Raw genomic sequence first — 17,035 nt, 5'->3', positions numbered from 1 at the left:
ATTTTTATTGTTGTTTACAACGGTCGCTTTTTTCACAACCGCTACGGCACAACACCTCCATGATATCTTCATAGGAAGACCCGGCTGAGCTTTATCAGCTCGGGTACGTCGCTCCCTTGCAATCCGAACACCATGCCCCGGCTCGTGCGTCGTCAGCCGCTCGCGGAGCGCGTCAAGGCCTACCTGAACCCGTTGGACTTCCTTCTCTGGCTGTCGGAGGAGATCGACTCTAGTGATTGGGAGCAGTGGGAGAAGGAATGGGCTCTGCCAATTGGGGCCGGGCTTAATTTCATATTCCTGGTCGCTCGCGCCAATAGTGCTCGAAAGAGCAGAGCAGAAGATGACATATTCGGAGATGATGGTGGAGTTTCATGGTTGACCTGGGTTGTACGTTGTAAGAGCTTCACGGCCAAGGGTATCTGGTGCTAACTGGGAGTTTAACTACAGGCTTCATTTATTGTGCATTTTCTGGCGCTTATATCCGCAGTTAATGCGTTCTACACTTTCTGGCGCAAACGTCGTTACCGCATGTTCGAAGCGTCCATCGACAAGGTCCCATCCACGCCCTCCGCCCACCGTGTTCGAGTCGACTCATCTCCCGCCTCTCCTACTCCGTTACGCTTCCTGTCGAATGTACTCTCTGCAGGTAGCGCGGAATCGAGGGCGCATCCGGATCCCCAGCGCGATGTCTGGGAGATCGCAGTTTGGGACCCTTCGCCGCTGGCACTCCGACTATTCTGCCTGTTCAGTCCAGGCCATGTGCTTATCTACTGGCTCTTCCTACCAACTCTGCCTTCAGACCCCCGGCCGAGCGTTACGATAGTTACGACGATATTCTTGGTGATCCTGCTGTCTATTCAGATGTCCCTGCTTTCGGGATTCTTCTCTCAGCAAGCGAAGGACTCCGCGCTCGTTCACAAGGAAGTGTTGAACGAATATGATGCCAAATTTGTGCATCCTCGGATCCAACCACTCATGAGGGATGTGGGCACTCAATTTTCTGGACATCCCGCCGATTCAGGTTCCGATGACAAGTACAACAAAGTCGACGTCTTCACCCCGACACATGTCATTCGCCGTGGCTTTACAACAAGCCCTAATCCGAATTATGTCCGGCATGTTGATCCAGAGGGCATTTCTAGAACCCCCGCACGACGACAGTCGCCTGCTACGCCGAGCGTTTCGTCTTCGGTATCCCTTCAGCACTCATCGCTACAGACGCCTAGCCATCTACGGGACGCCTCACCTTTCAAGTCTGCAAGTATAATTCGACAGCCTCAATTCAGACCGTCAACAGGCTCCGGTGATGGTGGTAGCTTAGGCGTGTATTCTCATGCCAATTCCCCACTAAGAAAGCCCAGCTCGACATATCTCGACCGTCGAAGTCAACCAAGTGGTATTGACCCCACAGGCCTAAGCCCCGTGAAAAGACAGTCTAGTCCTCTTAAGAGAAGTAGCGTTCCTGCAGGGGTGAGCACGGCTGCAGCCGTGCAGAGATGGGGCCATCTGTCGTCGAATCCCGATAGTCCTCGCCGCGAGAGCGGAAGGTTCTGATGCATCCGTCGCCTGCATTATATCATATCAACTATAATCTACCGGGCAGTCAGACAAAGTTCGACCTTGCCACGAACATTGTCGGTTGTGGTGATTGCGGTTAGATCAATTTAATACAGTGCAATTGTATAAAACAACGACATTCATATGCACTTCCGGTCATAGTCAATTTGTTCTCGATCTCCCTGTCGCTGAAGATCAGCGATGGACAAAGAGATCACTAGGATAGGAAGCTTTCTCTTCGAGACTTTGTATTATCTCAATTGACCACTCCGGAACTACCTCGTGCCATACTCTCACACAATGATCTCAACTGCTCTTGCCTGGTCCAATAAAGCCTAAGACTCAGCAAGTCTGTCTTCCCATTCCCGGGAGAATGTAGGGTCTCTATACTTGTGCCATCCGCCTCGCAGGTCACGGTTGCCTTTCTAGTGATCTCACTACAAGTGACCAGCCGTCGCTGCCGAATCCGATCAATGCAAGAAACAATAACCACTATGATGATATCGATTACAGTGCATCTTGATGGTCTCGGATCCCAGCCACTGAATATGCAAGCATTCCATTCGCTGCGTGCACGCGGGCACATTCCATTGAACGATAATACCCCCACATAACATACCATTCCATATTCTTAATCCCTTGATTCGCGGAAAGAACAAACAGGATATCGATATGGCTCCTTTTTTGCCTGTTGCTTGCCCACCACCTTTTGACAGCAGCTCTCTATCATCTTTCCAAGTGATCTATCTTCAGAGGACCGATACAAGCAACGAGTACGGACAAAGAAGATTGAAACCGACGTACACACCATCGGGATGGGCCAATACGATCCAACCGTCCCCTGACAGAGTCCTAACTGTCAATAATTCCCGTGGTCGGCGGGGGTTGGAGATGGAGGGCCGAGTCGAACTGCCAGCGGATAGACCTTTGTCTTCTTACCATGCCCACGATAACCAGACGAAGCGGCGGAGCAACGTCAAGGTACCGAGGACGAACGGTAGACAACACAAAAAGTCGGTTACTTTCGAAGATCATATGCCTGCAGCATCCAGCCGTTCGGTCAGCGCCCCAGAGACCATACTACGATTTAGCGAACACATACATCCCATGTCCACTACTGTCGAGCGATTCGAAAATGGAAGATTACCACGACCAGACAGCATCATACAGAGGCAAAGACAAAGAGATTCTCGTGCTAGCTCTGGTACGGGTGTGACAGAGGCAAGGCTTAGAGCCATCGCGGATGCCCGTGATACGTATCCGAGAGCGCGGCAGGCAGAGGTGTGTACTGACGGGATATCTGGTCAAATGAATCATGATAGGCATGGCACACTCCACAACTTGAGCTCATCTACGAGGCTTATGCGGCATGAAACGGAGAGACACAGAAATAAGTCCCATGCGACGAGTACGAACGAAGACAAGCTTCTGGGCAGAGGGGCTAATCCTAGAACTGGAATAATTAGCCCCAGTGTGGCCACAGACAGCTCCCAGGACGAGAAGAGCAAGCCTCATAGCAAGAAGAAAAAATGGAGGATGAAAGGAGACGAATGGATAAGTCTGGATATCGACCAGTCTACACCAGGGGACACACCTCCTGCTGGTCAGAGTGTTGTCGTGAATAAGGATAGCGCCTCGTCCTCTCATAACTTGGTGTCGCCTATAGAACCGATGAGAACCGCCTCGAACAACTGGGAAGACAGATTCATCGTCAACATGCCTTCAGCAAGAGAACCAAATCCGCCAACTATGACTACGAAGCAGATTGAGGAATACCAGAAAAGCATCGAAAGAGTGCGTCTGGAAGGCGGAAAAATGTTAGATCCAGAAACTCTCCCAAGTCCGCGTGCAGTGACTCCTGAACGAAGGGGTGCTCCCGCTCAGAGACTAGAAAAGCAACCGAGCGTAACGGTTCAACGGAAACCAGTACGAACTGTATCTGCAGAGACTTATACTCGGTCCCCCGTGTCCCCTCCGCTGGGGCCCCGCCAGTACTATGATGCGGATGATGTCGGCAGAGATCGTGTAAGTCCTATTGACGATGAGTCTCCTCGAATGGACCAGCGAGAGAGACATCTCAGAGCCGGCGGGGAGACTTTTTTAGGTTGTCAGGAGATGAACAAGACAAAGAACCCAGACGAAATATTGATGTTCCCTACTTCGAACGATTCGCCGTATCCAACCATGCCCCCATCTCCGGAGACAAAAAGGAGATCTGGCGGGAAAAGGGAATCGGGCATGAAGCAACAGAGGCGGTCGGCAGACGAAAAGGCTATCCTACACGACGAGAAGCCACTGCGTTCTCGGAATATGAAGCCAACCCAATGCTCGAAGCAGCCTCTGTCCAGCCCTCCCAGGCAATCAGGGCTCAACAAACCCATGCCGAACAGTCTGAAAAACAAGAGTCTGCCACCACTCCCAAAGGAGAAACCAGAGAAGCCGGACACGTTGGGCAAAGAGAATCAGAACGACGACGATGTGTTCATTATCACACCCACTATCACACGCACTCTGACATCCAGTACCATACCCACAAGTACTACTTGTCCAGATTTAGGCGGAAAAAGCATGCAACGCACTCAAACCCCGAAGGCAGACGACACCGTACACGTCCCGAGGACGAGGTCCCATCCTTCGAATTCCCAGTCCAAATGGCAGCAGCAGATGCAAATGCTACCAAGGTCAGAAACGTTCTTCATGCTGCCACCAGGGAACGTTCAGGCAGGAGGCATGTCCGGTGTCAGGAACAGACGAATCAGCCCTCAAAGTCGCGAAAGCTTTTCCATTATGCCTGGGTACATCCGTATGTCCAGGATGATGACCTCCGAACAAGATATCGGCGGCGCCCGCGGTGATCACAAATTTTGCCTGTGCAGGAGATGTATTACGGACAACCATAATCCCATTCAGAATATTAATTATCCACTGATGTTCGAGGATATTCCTGGGCCTGCGCCTACTCCGCGCTTTCAAGATTTGACCGCACCTCCCTCGCCCGTTCTAGAGGGAAGACCGAAAAGTGTCACTCGAGCGCGAACACCTAAAACGGCCGAGATTGCGGAACTCGATGGTCAGCAAGTACCTGCATCTAAGAGTGATAATCGTGAGCAAGACACTGCGCTAGTGAAGCGCAATGAAGGCAAGAGTGATGCTGATGCATCGAGTGGCGCAATCAATTTCCTTAGTTTCTCGTTATTATTCGATATTTGTGTGTTGTCTGTCACGCAGTTATACGACTTCTGCCGCCGTCATCACATATCTCAGCATGCCAGCATCATTGCTGAGAGGATTTTCGAGATGGCAGGGCATTGTTTCCATGTTGCAAAACGAGTCTCGAACGGGATCATCGTCTACAAGCGTACGGGCTCGTGGCCGAAGTCGACCAATGAAGAAATCGCACTGTTGATGCGGGATATGGGTCAGGCAGGTCTGTACTTCTTTGTCCTGGGTTTCGTGGTTATGGTATTAGGCCGTGCTGCCGGCTACATGGTCTTTCTGGGAAGTTGGGTTGTATGGGTTGCGAAACCCTTTGGGTGGGTATTTGGGAAGGTTGGCAAAGCTTTGTTCATTTGATGAAGGTTATGAGAGGGTTCCATTGCATTGTCGGCGCACATTGTCATAACAGGATTGCCTGTTTATATGTTGTGGTAACTCCACAACGGCCTGGGTATTCCCCTAACTCCAAGTTCAATATTCTTACGCTAGCAGCGATTGCTTTAGATACACGTAACCATTATTAGAAACAGGATTCTGCTGCCTCTGAAGAGGCATTATTTAGATGTTCAGCTTCCTCTTTCTGTTTGTAGACTATAAAATATGGACTGGCCTGTTAGATGCACAACTCGCCTGAAGAACAAAGTGTCTCCTATATACACATGTATCATAACCCTCTGGACCAGAAAGCGAATGCCCTATTTGGTCTCCCCTGATCTGACATGGACAAGAATATATGGTACACTTTCCAGATCCAATTCTGATGAAGTCTTCACTGGAATAATATATAGAGATTGCTAACCAAGGCATATCAAATGACGTTATTTATGAATTCCAAAAGAGTGGCAGGCAAGTAGATTCAGACAAAGTGTCAGATATCAATTGAGATAGAAATATAAGTTAGAGCACATTAAGTGGGATTATTTTGACCAGACTCTCTCTCAGAGGAAGAAAACAAAGACAGACTTTTGCATGAGGGGCAGCGGCGGAGATGCTCGCGGGTCGGAGAAGCTTAGACCAAAAAGAAATGGCATTGCGACATTCATTCTCCCCCACGGTACTTCTCCTCCCCTTTCTCTTTGTCCTCTTTCCTCCTCATCCTCTTCCTTTGGTAGAGCTGCTGCTTTTTTGTTGCCTTGCGCCTCCTGCTACACTGGCGGTGACGATTTACAATTAGAAACGCCACGCCGACGGTCAGATCTTCCGGAAACTCTGCCACCGCAGACCGCAGTAAGCTGGCGTGAGGGGCTGAACACAAACTCACCGGCGCTTCAACAAGCCCTTTGTCGATCTTTTCATCTTTCTATCGTTCTTCTAGTTTTTGTCTTCTGGCCTGTATCTCCAGGGGAAGAACACGGGTTCTACCTACAGTTCATACTGCAGGAATTGGCAGACCTCCGAGGTCGGAGACGATATTTTAGTTGAGACCCCGTACAGAAGATAATTTGCAACGCCCGCGGAGTTGTGAGGGACATTGAAAGAGAGGCCGAGTCGGAATCAAGCAAGCGACGAGTTCTCTGTACGTATCGCCTTGATGCAGGGCTGCTTGCAGCAGTGGAATATCTGGTGGTCGGAAGTGCAAAGCTTGGATAGAAGAGCTGACAGGATGGTTGTCTCACAGCGTGCCGAAATAAGACAAAATGCATATCAAGGACAAGCTCGCCGAAGAAAAGGCCTCTGGCAGGCCCGGCATTTCTTTCGAATTCTTCCCTCCGAAGACGGCGCAAGGTGTGCAGAATCTCTACGACAGGATGGACCGCATGCACTCGTGGGGTCCTGCGTTCATTGATATCACCTGGGGTGCTGGTGGCAGGCTATCAGACTTGACGTGTGAGATGGTCAATGTAGCGCAGTCCATCTATGGCTTGGAGACCTGCATGCATCTGACCTGCACTGATATGCCGCGCGAGAAGATCGATGCTGCACTGCAGGCCGCTTATAGGGCTGGTTGCACGAATATTCTGGCGCTTCGAGGCGACCCGCCTCGAGAGAAGGAGACCTGGGAGGCTGCGGATGGAGGCTTCCGATATGCCAAAGACCTGGTGAAGTACATTCGGGACAAGTATGGAAACCATTTCGATATTGGTGTCGGCGGATACCCAGAAGGATGCGACGACAACCGCGATGTGGATCTGCTGATCGACCACCTGAAGGAAAAGGTGGATGCAGGAAGCAGCTTCATCATCACACAGATGTTCTATGATGTTGACCATTTTCTAAATTGGGTTGAAAAGTGCCGTGCGAAGGGTATCACTGTTCCTATCATCCCGGGTATCATGCCTATCCAGACATATGCCGCATTCATCAGACGGTCAAACTGGACGAAGAGTCGGATCCCGCCCGAGTGGCTCGAAGCCTTGGAACCTGTCAAGAACGATGATGCCGCTGTGAGGGAGATAGGAACGAAATTGGTCGCGGATATGTGTCGGAAGCTCGTGGCTTCCGGGATCTACCATTTGCACTTGTAAGTGTGTGCTTAAAGGACGGAGAGGTCCGTATTTGCTAATAGAGAACAGCTACACCATGAACCTTGCACAGGCGACTCGAATGATCCTAGAGGAGCTGAAGCTGACTCCGTCCGAAGAGACACCGCTACACAAGCCTCTTCCATGGCGCCAGTCACTGGGCCTTCGTCGCCGTGGAGAAGATGTCCGTCCAATCTTCTGGAGAAACAGGAATTCTTCTTATGTTGTCCGCACCCAGGAATGGGACGAGTATCCAAACGGCCGATGGACCGACTCCAGATCACCTGCCTTTGGTGAACTGGATACCTACGGTATCGGGTTGAAGGGTACCAACGAGCAGAATATCAAACTCTGGGGGGAGCCCAAGTCTCTCAAAGACGTTTCTGAGACTTTCATTCGCTACATCGAAGGAAACCTCGACAGGCTTCCATGGAGTGAGGCTCCTATCACAGCCGAGGCCGACGTCATCAAGTCGGACCTGATCGATCTGAACAGACGTGGTTTCTTGACGATCAATTCTCAGCCTGCAGTCAACGGCGCCAAGTCTTCCCACCCAATCTATGGCTGGGGCCCCAAGAATGGCTATGTCTACCAGAAGGCGTACCTCGAGCTCCTTGTCCCACCGGGATTGATTGACGAGGTGATTGAGCGTATAGAGAAGAATGAGGACCTCACATACTATTGTATTAGCAAGAGGGGCGAACTGAGGTCCAACACCAGTGATAGCCCGAACGCAGTGACTTGGGGTATCTTTGCCTCGAAGGAGGTCATTCAACCGACCATCGTTGAGACTATCAGCTTCTTGGCTTGGAAGGACGAAGCTTATCGCCTTGGAGAAGATTGGGCCAAGTGCCACCAGCCATCGAGTCCCAGCAGGAAACTCATCCAGAGCATCATGGACAACTGGTACATTGTCAACATCGGTAAGTGAACCACGTCAGCCTTTGCCATGTCGACCTGATCGTTAACATGCACGCTACTAGTGAACAATGACTTCCACAAGACCCATGATATCTTCGACATCTTCAACGGACTGTCCGTCAAGGACATTGAAACTGAAGTACCGCCGTCTGATGACATCCCGGCTGATGCTCAGGCGGACGGGGCAAAGGCAGAAGAGCCTAAGGCGAGCAACTAATTACAGCACTACATTACATTCAAAGCAGCGCCATTCAACCGGCGCTCTGGTCGCCGACACGTTTTTCAACTAACGAACTCTTAATATCACGACCAAAAATTCAACATTAATGACACTCGAGGTAACTCGGAAGGTTACGGCGTTACGAAACGAAGATCTCAACGATTTACTTCCTTTTTACGCTTTCAAAGCATGGACTCTTTTTTCTTCATTCTCTCGGCCTACATTTCAACCATGGCATGTCCTCAACTTTTTAACATGAGAAGACAAAAAAGAGAACCAGATTCAACATAAATTTACTTTTCTGCGAGCACAACTTGATACCACATGGGAGCGAAGTGAGGATTAGTTCATTCAACATCAAATCCGGGATGATTTTCAACAAAAAGGCATGGAGTTGGTCTCGCAAAAGAAAAACCATGGGAACCAGGGGCATCGGAGTTAGATATCTTTTTTTTTTCTCTTCTTCTCAACACAGGACAAACATTCTCGTTTTCTTCTTCTTCATCAATTATCCCCATTTTGTTTAATGCAGTTTAAAAGTTCCCCCGTCTCCTCTCACCTCGTATTTTCTTGTTTCCTATTGCAATTCGCATCATGTACAATCGTCTCATACCTCAAATGTTCTTCGTTCCTCATCTACCGATCGACTTCAACTTCGAAATCATCTTTTCTTCCACCTTCAGCATTCATTGTCTATACGAGTCCGTTGCGCTCAGAGACAATACCCTACACATATTCAACATCTCCTGGGCATTTTCACGACCCTTACCGGGAGCATTGCCCCTCGGACCCGGTTCAATGAAAACAAAAAGAAAACGCCGTTACGCTTCTGATCCTACCGCCTTAGATTAGAACGGAATAGATACAGTCCTATAGAGGCCGATTATGCAGCGAGAGACAGAGACGTCTGATATAAAGATCCAGTTTCAGGAAATAATACGTTCAAAATTACACGGGTTTGACTTTCCGCATGACTGTTACCGTTTTCTAATTAAATCTCACTACATAATAATACTACTTCGCAACGATCCACGAATAAGGGCAAGACAAACTTTGAAAAATACCTCCCTGACAATTCTCTGTCTAATATATTCCCATTGACCAATCCTCCGGGAAATACCTCTACTGTGCCTAGAGTATTGCTTTTAATACCCTAGGGTGGCGCTTTCTGACTATCCCTTCTATGAACAGGCCAGGACTGAACAAACAAGCAAAGCTCAAATTGGACTTTACAGACAGAGTATCGCTTCGTTAACCATGTGCCCATACTATAGTACATTATACATATCTAATACGCAAGAGAGCAATGATATTTATCTTCAGATAAAACCTAAAAGATAATATTAAATCTATATCCGTCAGGATTCCCAATGTTATCAAGGACCATATACTCACAATGACACGCAGAGGATAATAATTTAAAGAACTATTAGCTATAGAAAGGACTCTTGAACCAATTTATGCTATTATAAATATTTTTTCTTCTAGTATAAAGTAAATCTCCTCAATAAAAGAGAAATATATATACATTAAACACTATATATAAATTGCGCGAATCCACGCTAAACAGAGAGGTAATAGTTTTAGGGCATGGTTTACACGAGATATAAACTAATCGCTTTTTTTTTCTTTTCAGAGTTCTACTCTACTCAGTTGCACTATATAAATCTTTTAGGAATGAATTTCACAGAATAATAGATTAGCTAGTTACAGTAGTAATAACAGGTAAGCTAGAGAGTATGTCGCTTTCTGTGTTTCCTTACAAGTTACTACTAGACTAGTAATAATGAAGCATTATTCTCTCCTAATTATACAGTATAATGTTCCATATAATCTACGAATTGAGTTTCATACTTACAAAGACGTAGTATATCTATATATACTCTCTCTATGTCGTGCTCGTTCTATAACTATATTACGTAAAATACAGTAGTCTCCGTCCTCAAGAACAATTAATTTAATTCCTCGAAAAAGAGGATATAACGTACGCATTCTAGCCGAATAATAATAATAACAGCAATGTCCTGTAGAAGAAAACTCATAATTGAGTCTAGTGTACCTATTCCAATAAGAGAAAAAAAAAATTTTTTTTCTTTTGTTTCTTCTGCGGACCCGTATTAAGCCACTACATACGTAATAAGAATCCCTCCCTGGGGAAAACTCCGCCCGCCTCCTTGCTTGCGGGGAGAAGAAGCCACATGCAACGGGGACTACATCCGGAGAATGCGAAAGTCAATAGCGCCAGAACTGAGAATAGATAGCTCACGCGTCGATCTCATCTATGATGTGAGGGGGAAGGGGGAAGCTTGATTCGAGATGTCACAAAATTAACTAGGAAAGAAACTCTATTTATCTATCTGCTACTGATTATTATGGGTTTTCTTGACGACTTTGCGAACCCCGACAGGGGCGTCAGAAGGGTCTACGGAATAATAATAATAATACTCTGTGGACCTTGAAGAACCTTACTGCTTTAGTCATGCATGAGATCCCAAGTACTCTAGTAGTGCATTTCACTCGGGATTTGGGGGCTGGATTTCGATTTCTGGTCCCCTTGTAGATTGGATATTGAGCTATGCGTCTGCCTAGGATTCAGCTTACCGATCTTGAGGATGGATACTATAACCTGGACATCGAAAGGGGGTAGAGGTTTCGGTTGAGTCTTCTATTACGTGGATCCAGTGACGGGATCTCGATGCAGGTTTGTTGAAGTGAGTAGAAAGTGGTGACTTCTTTCAGATAATAATCTATTGCGTTCAAGATAGAAACCACTTTTTGCATGGGTGCCATCGATTACAACGGAGCAGGGTGGCATCAACGGCGAGACCCTCGAAGCAGTTGCTTTGGAACAGCAAATCAGGGTCCAATATGCTGGAAGGCCCGGAGAAATCAAGTGAGGCAGAAAGAACCGGTGACAGCAGTATGCAGTTGCACACACTTGCATTCGTGACAAACCCAGCCGGGGATCCTGGCGGAAGGGGTTTCGACGAGCAGAGAAATGGCGAATGAATCGGTCCATGGTCAGACTTACCGGCGAAATAACCGAAGACATGCAGAGAATCTAAGGAAAAGAAGCGTGGACCGGAGGAGTGCTGATCTGCAACTCCGCGACAGGGTCTCGAATTGAAGATCTTTGCAACTAACTGTCTCCGCATTCTGCCGCACAAATCGTCATACGACTAGGGGACTTCGATCTTTATTTGCCGGTGGATAACTCAGGTCAAATTCCATAAGGAGTCAAAAAACCACTTGACACGTAGAATCATTTATCATCTTCGAGGGATCTGCAGTATGCCGGTCAGAGAATTAGAGATAGGCCACGATCCACATGTATAGAATCAGTCGCACGTTAGGAAATAGAAGGAAACTACCGGATCTGCGTTACCCGGGGGTGAACCGACAGAACCGAATACTGTAGAACAACCCTGGAATCTCTGGCTTCAATTATGGCCAAGCGAACATCTGCAGTAGTGAGCTTGTCGAATCCAACACGATGTGATAGATCTGGAAGGAACTCGGAGGTTAATTGATGACCTCCATAGTACGTTAAAGCGTGTTGAAGCAGCGTTATCACCTCAGCAGTGCGGAATATTCAGCCGTTTCGCATCCAGTACCGACTACCGAGACTCCGAGAGATGATCTGGAGAACCAGCACGCGCCATCGGCCTTAGGCCAGGCTGGCTAGCATGCTCTTAGTATTTACTAGTAACTAGCACAGGTTAGAACGATGGAACACAAAGTCAACTGACCACTATCTATGCCCTCTCTGAAACAGAGACTCGCTTTACCATAACCAGCAGGTCAGCCGGGTGTGTTACTTCTTCTGGAAACACTGGATCCGCACTCGTTGCGACGATCATTCACCTACCTCGCGTGTAAGTAAGAAAAAGCGAGACGATGAGATGAGATGATTATTGAGTACGGACGGACCTTTACGCTGGTACGCTACTAATCGTCGAGGAAGATGCAGAGATAACGCTTGTCTTTGGCATCGATTCCGTTGTGACAATACTTCTCCGCAGGCTCACTTCACCCTTGGCAGAGATGACGCTCAAAAAGCAAGCTCGGATGGAAGAGGATCTCGACCAGCTGAAGATCAAAGAGATATGTCCATTGCAGTGCATGAACAAAGGACCCCTTTGTCGTCGGGGAGCTGTTTCAGCAAAACCTCGAAAGAGAGCGACAATCCGATCGCCTGTGCTCTCGAGAGGAAAGCTGCGAGCAGCATTTAGTTGAAGATATGCTCCATAGGCGCAGTCGCACCACCTCGTCGCTAATTGTTTCCGAACATCTCATCGAGGTTCACAAGGCTTTTTATGAACAGTTAACGGCGCATATAGAACCGTTAACTTCTCATAAAAAGCCGTTGAGACACGCCGTTGACCGTTACTGCTAGTCCAACATTGCAGGTGAAGGATCGTTGGCTATGATCCACGCTGCAAGGGAAATCCCTTCACCGATCATCTTATGGTTCAATATGATTATTGATCCCTGTTCCGCACCATTTGCCTGTGCTTTCTCAGGTCAAATAAAACCGGACGCTTTAGCTTCGACCTTGGATTAAGGAACTCGATCTTGTCCATGACACGTGTCCCTGACGCTATCCTCCATACCTAAAGATGCGCCTGTATGGTAGCTTACTACTGTCTCACACACGGTAATCATGTTATGATGCTAGTTGAAGCTGAACGTCGTCGAACTGAAACAGATTTGTCGCTTTGCGGGCGTCCTAACCAGATGAACACTGCTTTGAGGTGGATTCAGTTTGTAGGCGCATTCCGTATTTCGTTGCATCTGCAACTTATGGCGTTTGTCGTAATCGGTAACCAGACCCGGGAAGCAGGAATTTCCAATATACCACAGTGAAAAAACAGCAGATGAATGTCGCTGCCGCCCTGTCACGCCTGGCCCGTTCCCAAGGCCAGAGAAATCCATCTTCCACCTTCTACGGTTCTTCTAGCGGCTCGGGGTCCCGTCCCATCATCCCACTAGTGCGAATTATGGGGGTACGAACCTTTTTCTTTTTCCGTGGCCCCTCATTATCTCCCATTTCCATGGTGGCGATATGTACCAGCACGGAGCAATGCCCTCGCTTTTTTCGCCTCGCCCGAGACCGGAGTATTATTTGACGGGTTCCACGTAACTATACGAGAAGTTACGGAGTTTGCCGAACGTTCTGCCGCTTCTAGAAGCTGTGGATCATGAACTTCCAAGGTTGCCAGGGGATGTCTCATCGACTGTCATTAAGCGCCCTTCGAGCTTGGAAACGGGAGAATTGGGCGCCTGAGGTACGGAGTACTCCGTAGTTGAAGGCCGAGGTTGTTTCAGGCCGGGCGTGCACCCCTACCAATAATAATGAACCTGTGTAATACTGATGGCTTGTAACCTGTACTGCACAGACGCATAAAGCATCATTCCCGATTGCTACACATATATCGAAGCGACTAACCACATCGAGGTGTCCTGCTAAGGGCAACGCGCGCCGTGGTGAAAGGTATGGATTCGACACGTATGTTCTTTCTGTCGCCCGTCTGAATTATTGTGGAGATATATAGAGGCGATCTGAGGGTCAGAAACGGCTCAAGTATGAATAGTTAGTTGATGCTGAAAGCTTGACCTAATCAGTAGTTGGATCATTAAGTAATAACATGCATTTGAGTATGTAATAACCTCCGCAATATGGTGGCAACTCTTGGCGTGTCAATCGGCAATGTCCCGTTAGGGATCTTGTAGCGAGGCCCGAAAACCGCCGATAATGAAGAAAGTGTCACTCGTACCAGGTAACCAGGTACGCTCGGCAAGCTCACATGGTTAAACAGTTCTGTATGCAGCAGTGCTCCCTATATTAGTTGTTTCAGTAAGCGAGCCTCTCGACAGCCAAGCTCTGTTCTTGATAGTACTCAATACCTGTCAGGTCTCAAGATAGTTATCTGAGAATGGCAGCTATTGCGGCCAAGGACGGGAATTGCGGTGACGGTCAAAATGGCCTGGGAGAGTAGTCCATATTACTGAGGCTCGAGATCCGACTTTTTTCTTTTGATGATGGGCCCGCAGTTGCTGTTGTTGCGTTTCAGAGGATGAGACGAGTAAGAGTAATGATGATACGAAGCGTCAAGTCAAGCCTTCTAGAAGCTTGGCAGGAGAACAGGCTAATCAGTCGGGTAAACCTGCATGATTCGCTCGTCAGTTTCGATGCGTTTTGACGTTGACTAGACTGTTGAGCCAGACTCAACGTAGATGGAAGTCGAGGTTCTCCGATGGACGTGGGTTGTTGCGGGCAGACGAGGATGAAGCTCTTTGCAGAAGTCACGGGACACGGCCAAGGGAACCAGACAAGATTAATATGATTACTGTTGTTGTTATCTTTTCAACTGTACAAATTATTGGCCCTTGGGGTCTGTATGACAGGTCAACTCCTTCACTTTGAATCTTTCACATCGATCTCAAACAATCCCAGCTAGACTAGATGGTTAGTTCTCCCCGATGTGACGAGCGAGGGCCCTGCTAGTCTGGTACTGTACTACTAACTACCACTAGTTATCTCCCGGCAAAAGCATATTTGAAAAATAAAAATACTAAACCACCAGGTGCTACATAGCACAGAGCATGAGCGCCATGTGGCTTAAGCTCATGGCGACAGGGATCATAATAATAATCATAATCATAGTGGATGCAGTGTGATTATCACCCACTATGCAAAAAAAGGAAAGGAATTGTGATGATGACTGTCTGAACGGTAAGCTGCCTGCATCAAACAGCGGGGGATGTGCAGCCAGCTCTGGTGCAGATCCCAGCCGATTGACCGTTTTCTTGCCTCATTGTCTCACAGCATCACAGCATCTATGCAAGCATTATTGGTTCAGTTTGCAATTATGGCACATGGAGAGACCATCACTGCGAGTGAATCTTCTATCATTCTCTTTGCTAGATAGACATCCCAACTGCCTGGGGCGGTGATTGGCCCGCTCTCACCGCCTGATTCTTCGTCACTGTCGGAGTTTTTGACGATCATTGAAGTCTAACAACAGAATCTCCATCATCATCATCATCATCATCATCCTATGATTATCCACTTCTCGGTGCCGGCAGGGATAACCTCGGTTCTGCTGCTTCTAGCCTTCTACTTTCTAGAGTCATCGAGGCTAACTATCGTCCCAAAGACCCTGGAGCACCGCGATAAGCTTGGCAACCTCTCGCTCCCCCCATCGTACCAGATCTGAGAAAAATAAACACGTCCTGCCTCTCTCAGCCGCGCGATTTCATCCTCTCCTGATTCAGCCTAAACAGGAGACCGTGCTGAGGCTGAGCGTCAGACGGCTTTCAACTCGACTATACTCCACTGCTGATGATCCCCCACCTCGCGCAGCACAACGGCTCGCACAATTAGTTGTGAGGACGGTCATCAAGCAAAGCAGCCTTCTCAACTCGATCTAAGTTTGTCGAGAGCAGAGGACAATAAGAATAATAATAATTCTCCGAGATCAGAGACATATCTAGTCGAAACTGGCGTGCTCGTTATTGGCAGAGACGCCCAGAAAAAGGGGCCGGAACAGCCAAACAGCCAGAAAAAAAGCATCCAGCAGCTAAGACTCACCACGTGGGCGCACGTGGAGCCGGGATTTAATAACGTGGATCGGGGGCTAGTGAAGGTCGTCGCGGCATTATTCTACTATCCAGGCTAAGGCTCACAGCACGATATCAAACCACGAGTCAGTCAAGCTGTCGCCATCTTCCGCCGGATCCACCGCTAGGCCGTTCCGTCCCAGCAATCTTTCCAGTGGTTTTTGCCGTTTGCGATCCTCAATTCATCCACCTCCTGGGAACCGTTCTTGGTTTTGTCTGTTCCAATTTCCATCTCACCCTGACGGCTCCGTGGCTTATCTTCGTGGTCCTGCATGATTATTATTATCATTATTATTTACGGTTGGCAACTGGGAGCTTTGATTGCCCGCTAGATCGCCCCAGGCAGTCCCACAGCAGCTTAACTACTCTAATCTCTGTCTTGCCGCGCCATCCGAGCTCTCAATCTCCTGGCCAGGATCCCACGTGCGTTGCTGTCGTCGCCCGGACGATCATTGCTCATCCCCCTCAAGATCCGGAGTCCTGGGTAGGTAGATAGCTCTCTCTGTACGTGAGAGCCGGGGCTGCAAAGACCGCTCCTCCCCTGCCCCCAACATCACCACTGAATCATTCTGCTGGTTGCGGTGAACGAGACTCGACTCGACCTGGACGATCTGTGCTTCGTTCTGGCGGTGACGGTGATTCTAGCCTGGGAAGCGGTTCTTCGCTGTCCAGATTCCTCGTTCTCGCCCCCCCTCTCTGGGCGGCCCAACTGCCGGCCCTAGGCCTGAACCACAACCCGAACCCACTGTGTCCTCCGCGACCACGTTTCGCCCGGGTTCAGAGGGGGAAAAAAAAAAAGGGACGCCAGTCAGCATTCCCGCTGTGCATCAAAGAGCCGCGGTCTATCTATCCATTATTACCTGAAAGGCAGGCTGGTCAGCAAGAGGTATTTACCTCTCATTCCGGTGCGAGCCGGTCTATCTATGGTAGTATCAGGATCTGATTTTCCCGAGATTCCGCATCATTGTCATCCCCCGTCGTCAGTCTTGCTGCGATTATTATCTCATCGCACGCCTGCGTACCCTGGATCGCCAGG

At 48.5% G+C, this 17,035-nt stretch overlaps 3 protein-coding genes across 3 annotated transcripts; all 3 read left to right on the top strand.

The window, feature by feature from the left end:
- Positions 1 to 6: 6 nt before the first annotated feature.
- Positions 7 to 1,892, top strand: C8Q69DRAFT_260359 (hypothetical protein). The gene is made up of 2 exons (XM_028626681.1): positions 7 to 387; positions 448 to 1,892. Exons 1-2 carry the CDS (start codon positions 133 to 135, stop codon positions 1,552 to 1,554), a joined length of 1,362 nt encoding a protein of 453 aa, XP_028485254.1. The 5' UTR covers positions 7 to 132; the 3' UTR covers positions 1,555 to 1,892.
- Positions 1,893 to 5,252, top strand: C8Q69DRAFT_260377 (hypothetical protein). The gene has a single exon (XM_028626682.1). It carries the CDS (start codon positions 2,230 to 2,232, stop codon positions 5,128 to 5,130), a length of 2,901 nt encoding a protein of 966 aa, XP_028485253.1. The 5' UTR covers positions 1,893 to 2,229; the 3' UTR covers positions 5,131 to 5,252.
- Positions 5,253 to 6,128: 876 nt separating this feature from the next.
- C8Q69DRAFT_260380 (putative methylenetetrahydrofolate reductase) lies at positions 6,129 to 8,672 on the top strand. Its single transcript, XM_028626683.1, has 4 exons — positions 6,129 to 6,289; positions 6,392 to 7,234; positions 7,287 to 8,158; positions 8,219 to 8,672. The coding sequence occupies exons 2-4, from the start codon at positions 6,411 to 6,413 to the stop codon at positions 8,371 to 8,373; spliced, it is 1,851 nt and encodes a 616-aa protein (XP_028485252.1). The 5' UTR covers positions 6,129 to 6,289; positions 6,392 to 6,410; the 3' UTR covers positions 8,374 to 8,672.
- The last annotated feature ends 8,363 nt before the right edge of the window (positions 8,673 to 17,035 follow it).

Source organism: Paecilomyces variotii, assembly GCF_004022145.1.
Source record: "Paecilomyces variotii strain CBS 101075 chromosome Unknown C8Q69scaffold_5, whole genome shotgun sequence".
In the NCBI taxonomy this organism is placed as follows: domain Eukaryota; kingdom Fungi; phylum Ascomycota; class Eurotiomycetes; order Eurotiales; family Thermoascaceae; genus Paecilomyces; species Paecilomyces variotii.
This window is presented reverse-complemented; position numbering and strand designations above follow the sequence as displayed.

Excerpts from the sequence above, each read along its gene's own strand:
- C8Q69DRAFT_260359 (XM_028626681.1), top strand. The coding sequence starts at position 133 with ATGCCCCGGCTCGTGCGTCGTCAGCCGCTCGCGGAGCGCGTCAAGGCC. Across the intron at positions 388-447 it reads TTTCATGGTTGACCTGGGTT|GCTTCATTTATTGTGCATTT; the intron begins GTACGTTGTAAG and ends GTTTAACTACAG.
- C8Q69DRAFT_260377 (XM_028626682.1), top strand. The coding sequence starts at position 2,230 with ATGGCTCCTTTTTTGCCTGTTGCTTGCCCACCACCTTTTGACAGCAGC.
- C8Q69DRAFT_260380 (XM_028626683.1), top strand. The coding sequence starts at position 6,411 with ATGCATATCAAGGACAAGCTCGCCGAAGAAAAGGCCTCTGGCAGGCCC. Across the intron at positions 7,235-7,286 it reads GGGATCTACCATTTGCACTT|CTACACCATGAACCTTGCAC; the intron begins GTAAGTGTGTGC and ends AATAGAGAACAG. Across the intron at positions 8,159-8,218 it reads CTGGTACATTGTCAACATCG|TGAACAATGACTTCCACAAG; the intron begins GTAAGTGAACCA and ends GCACGCTACTAG.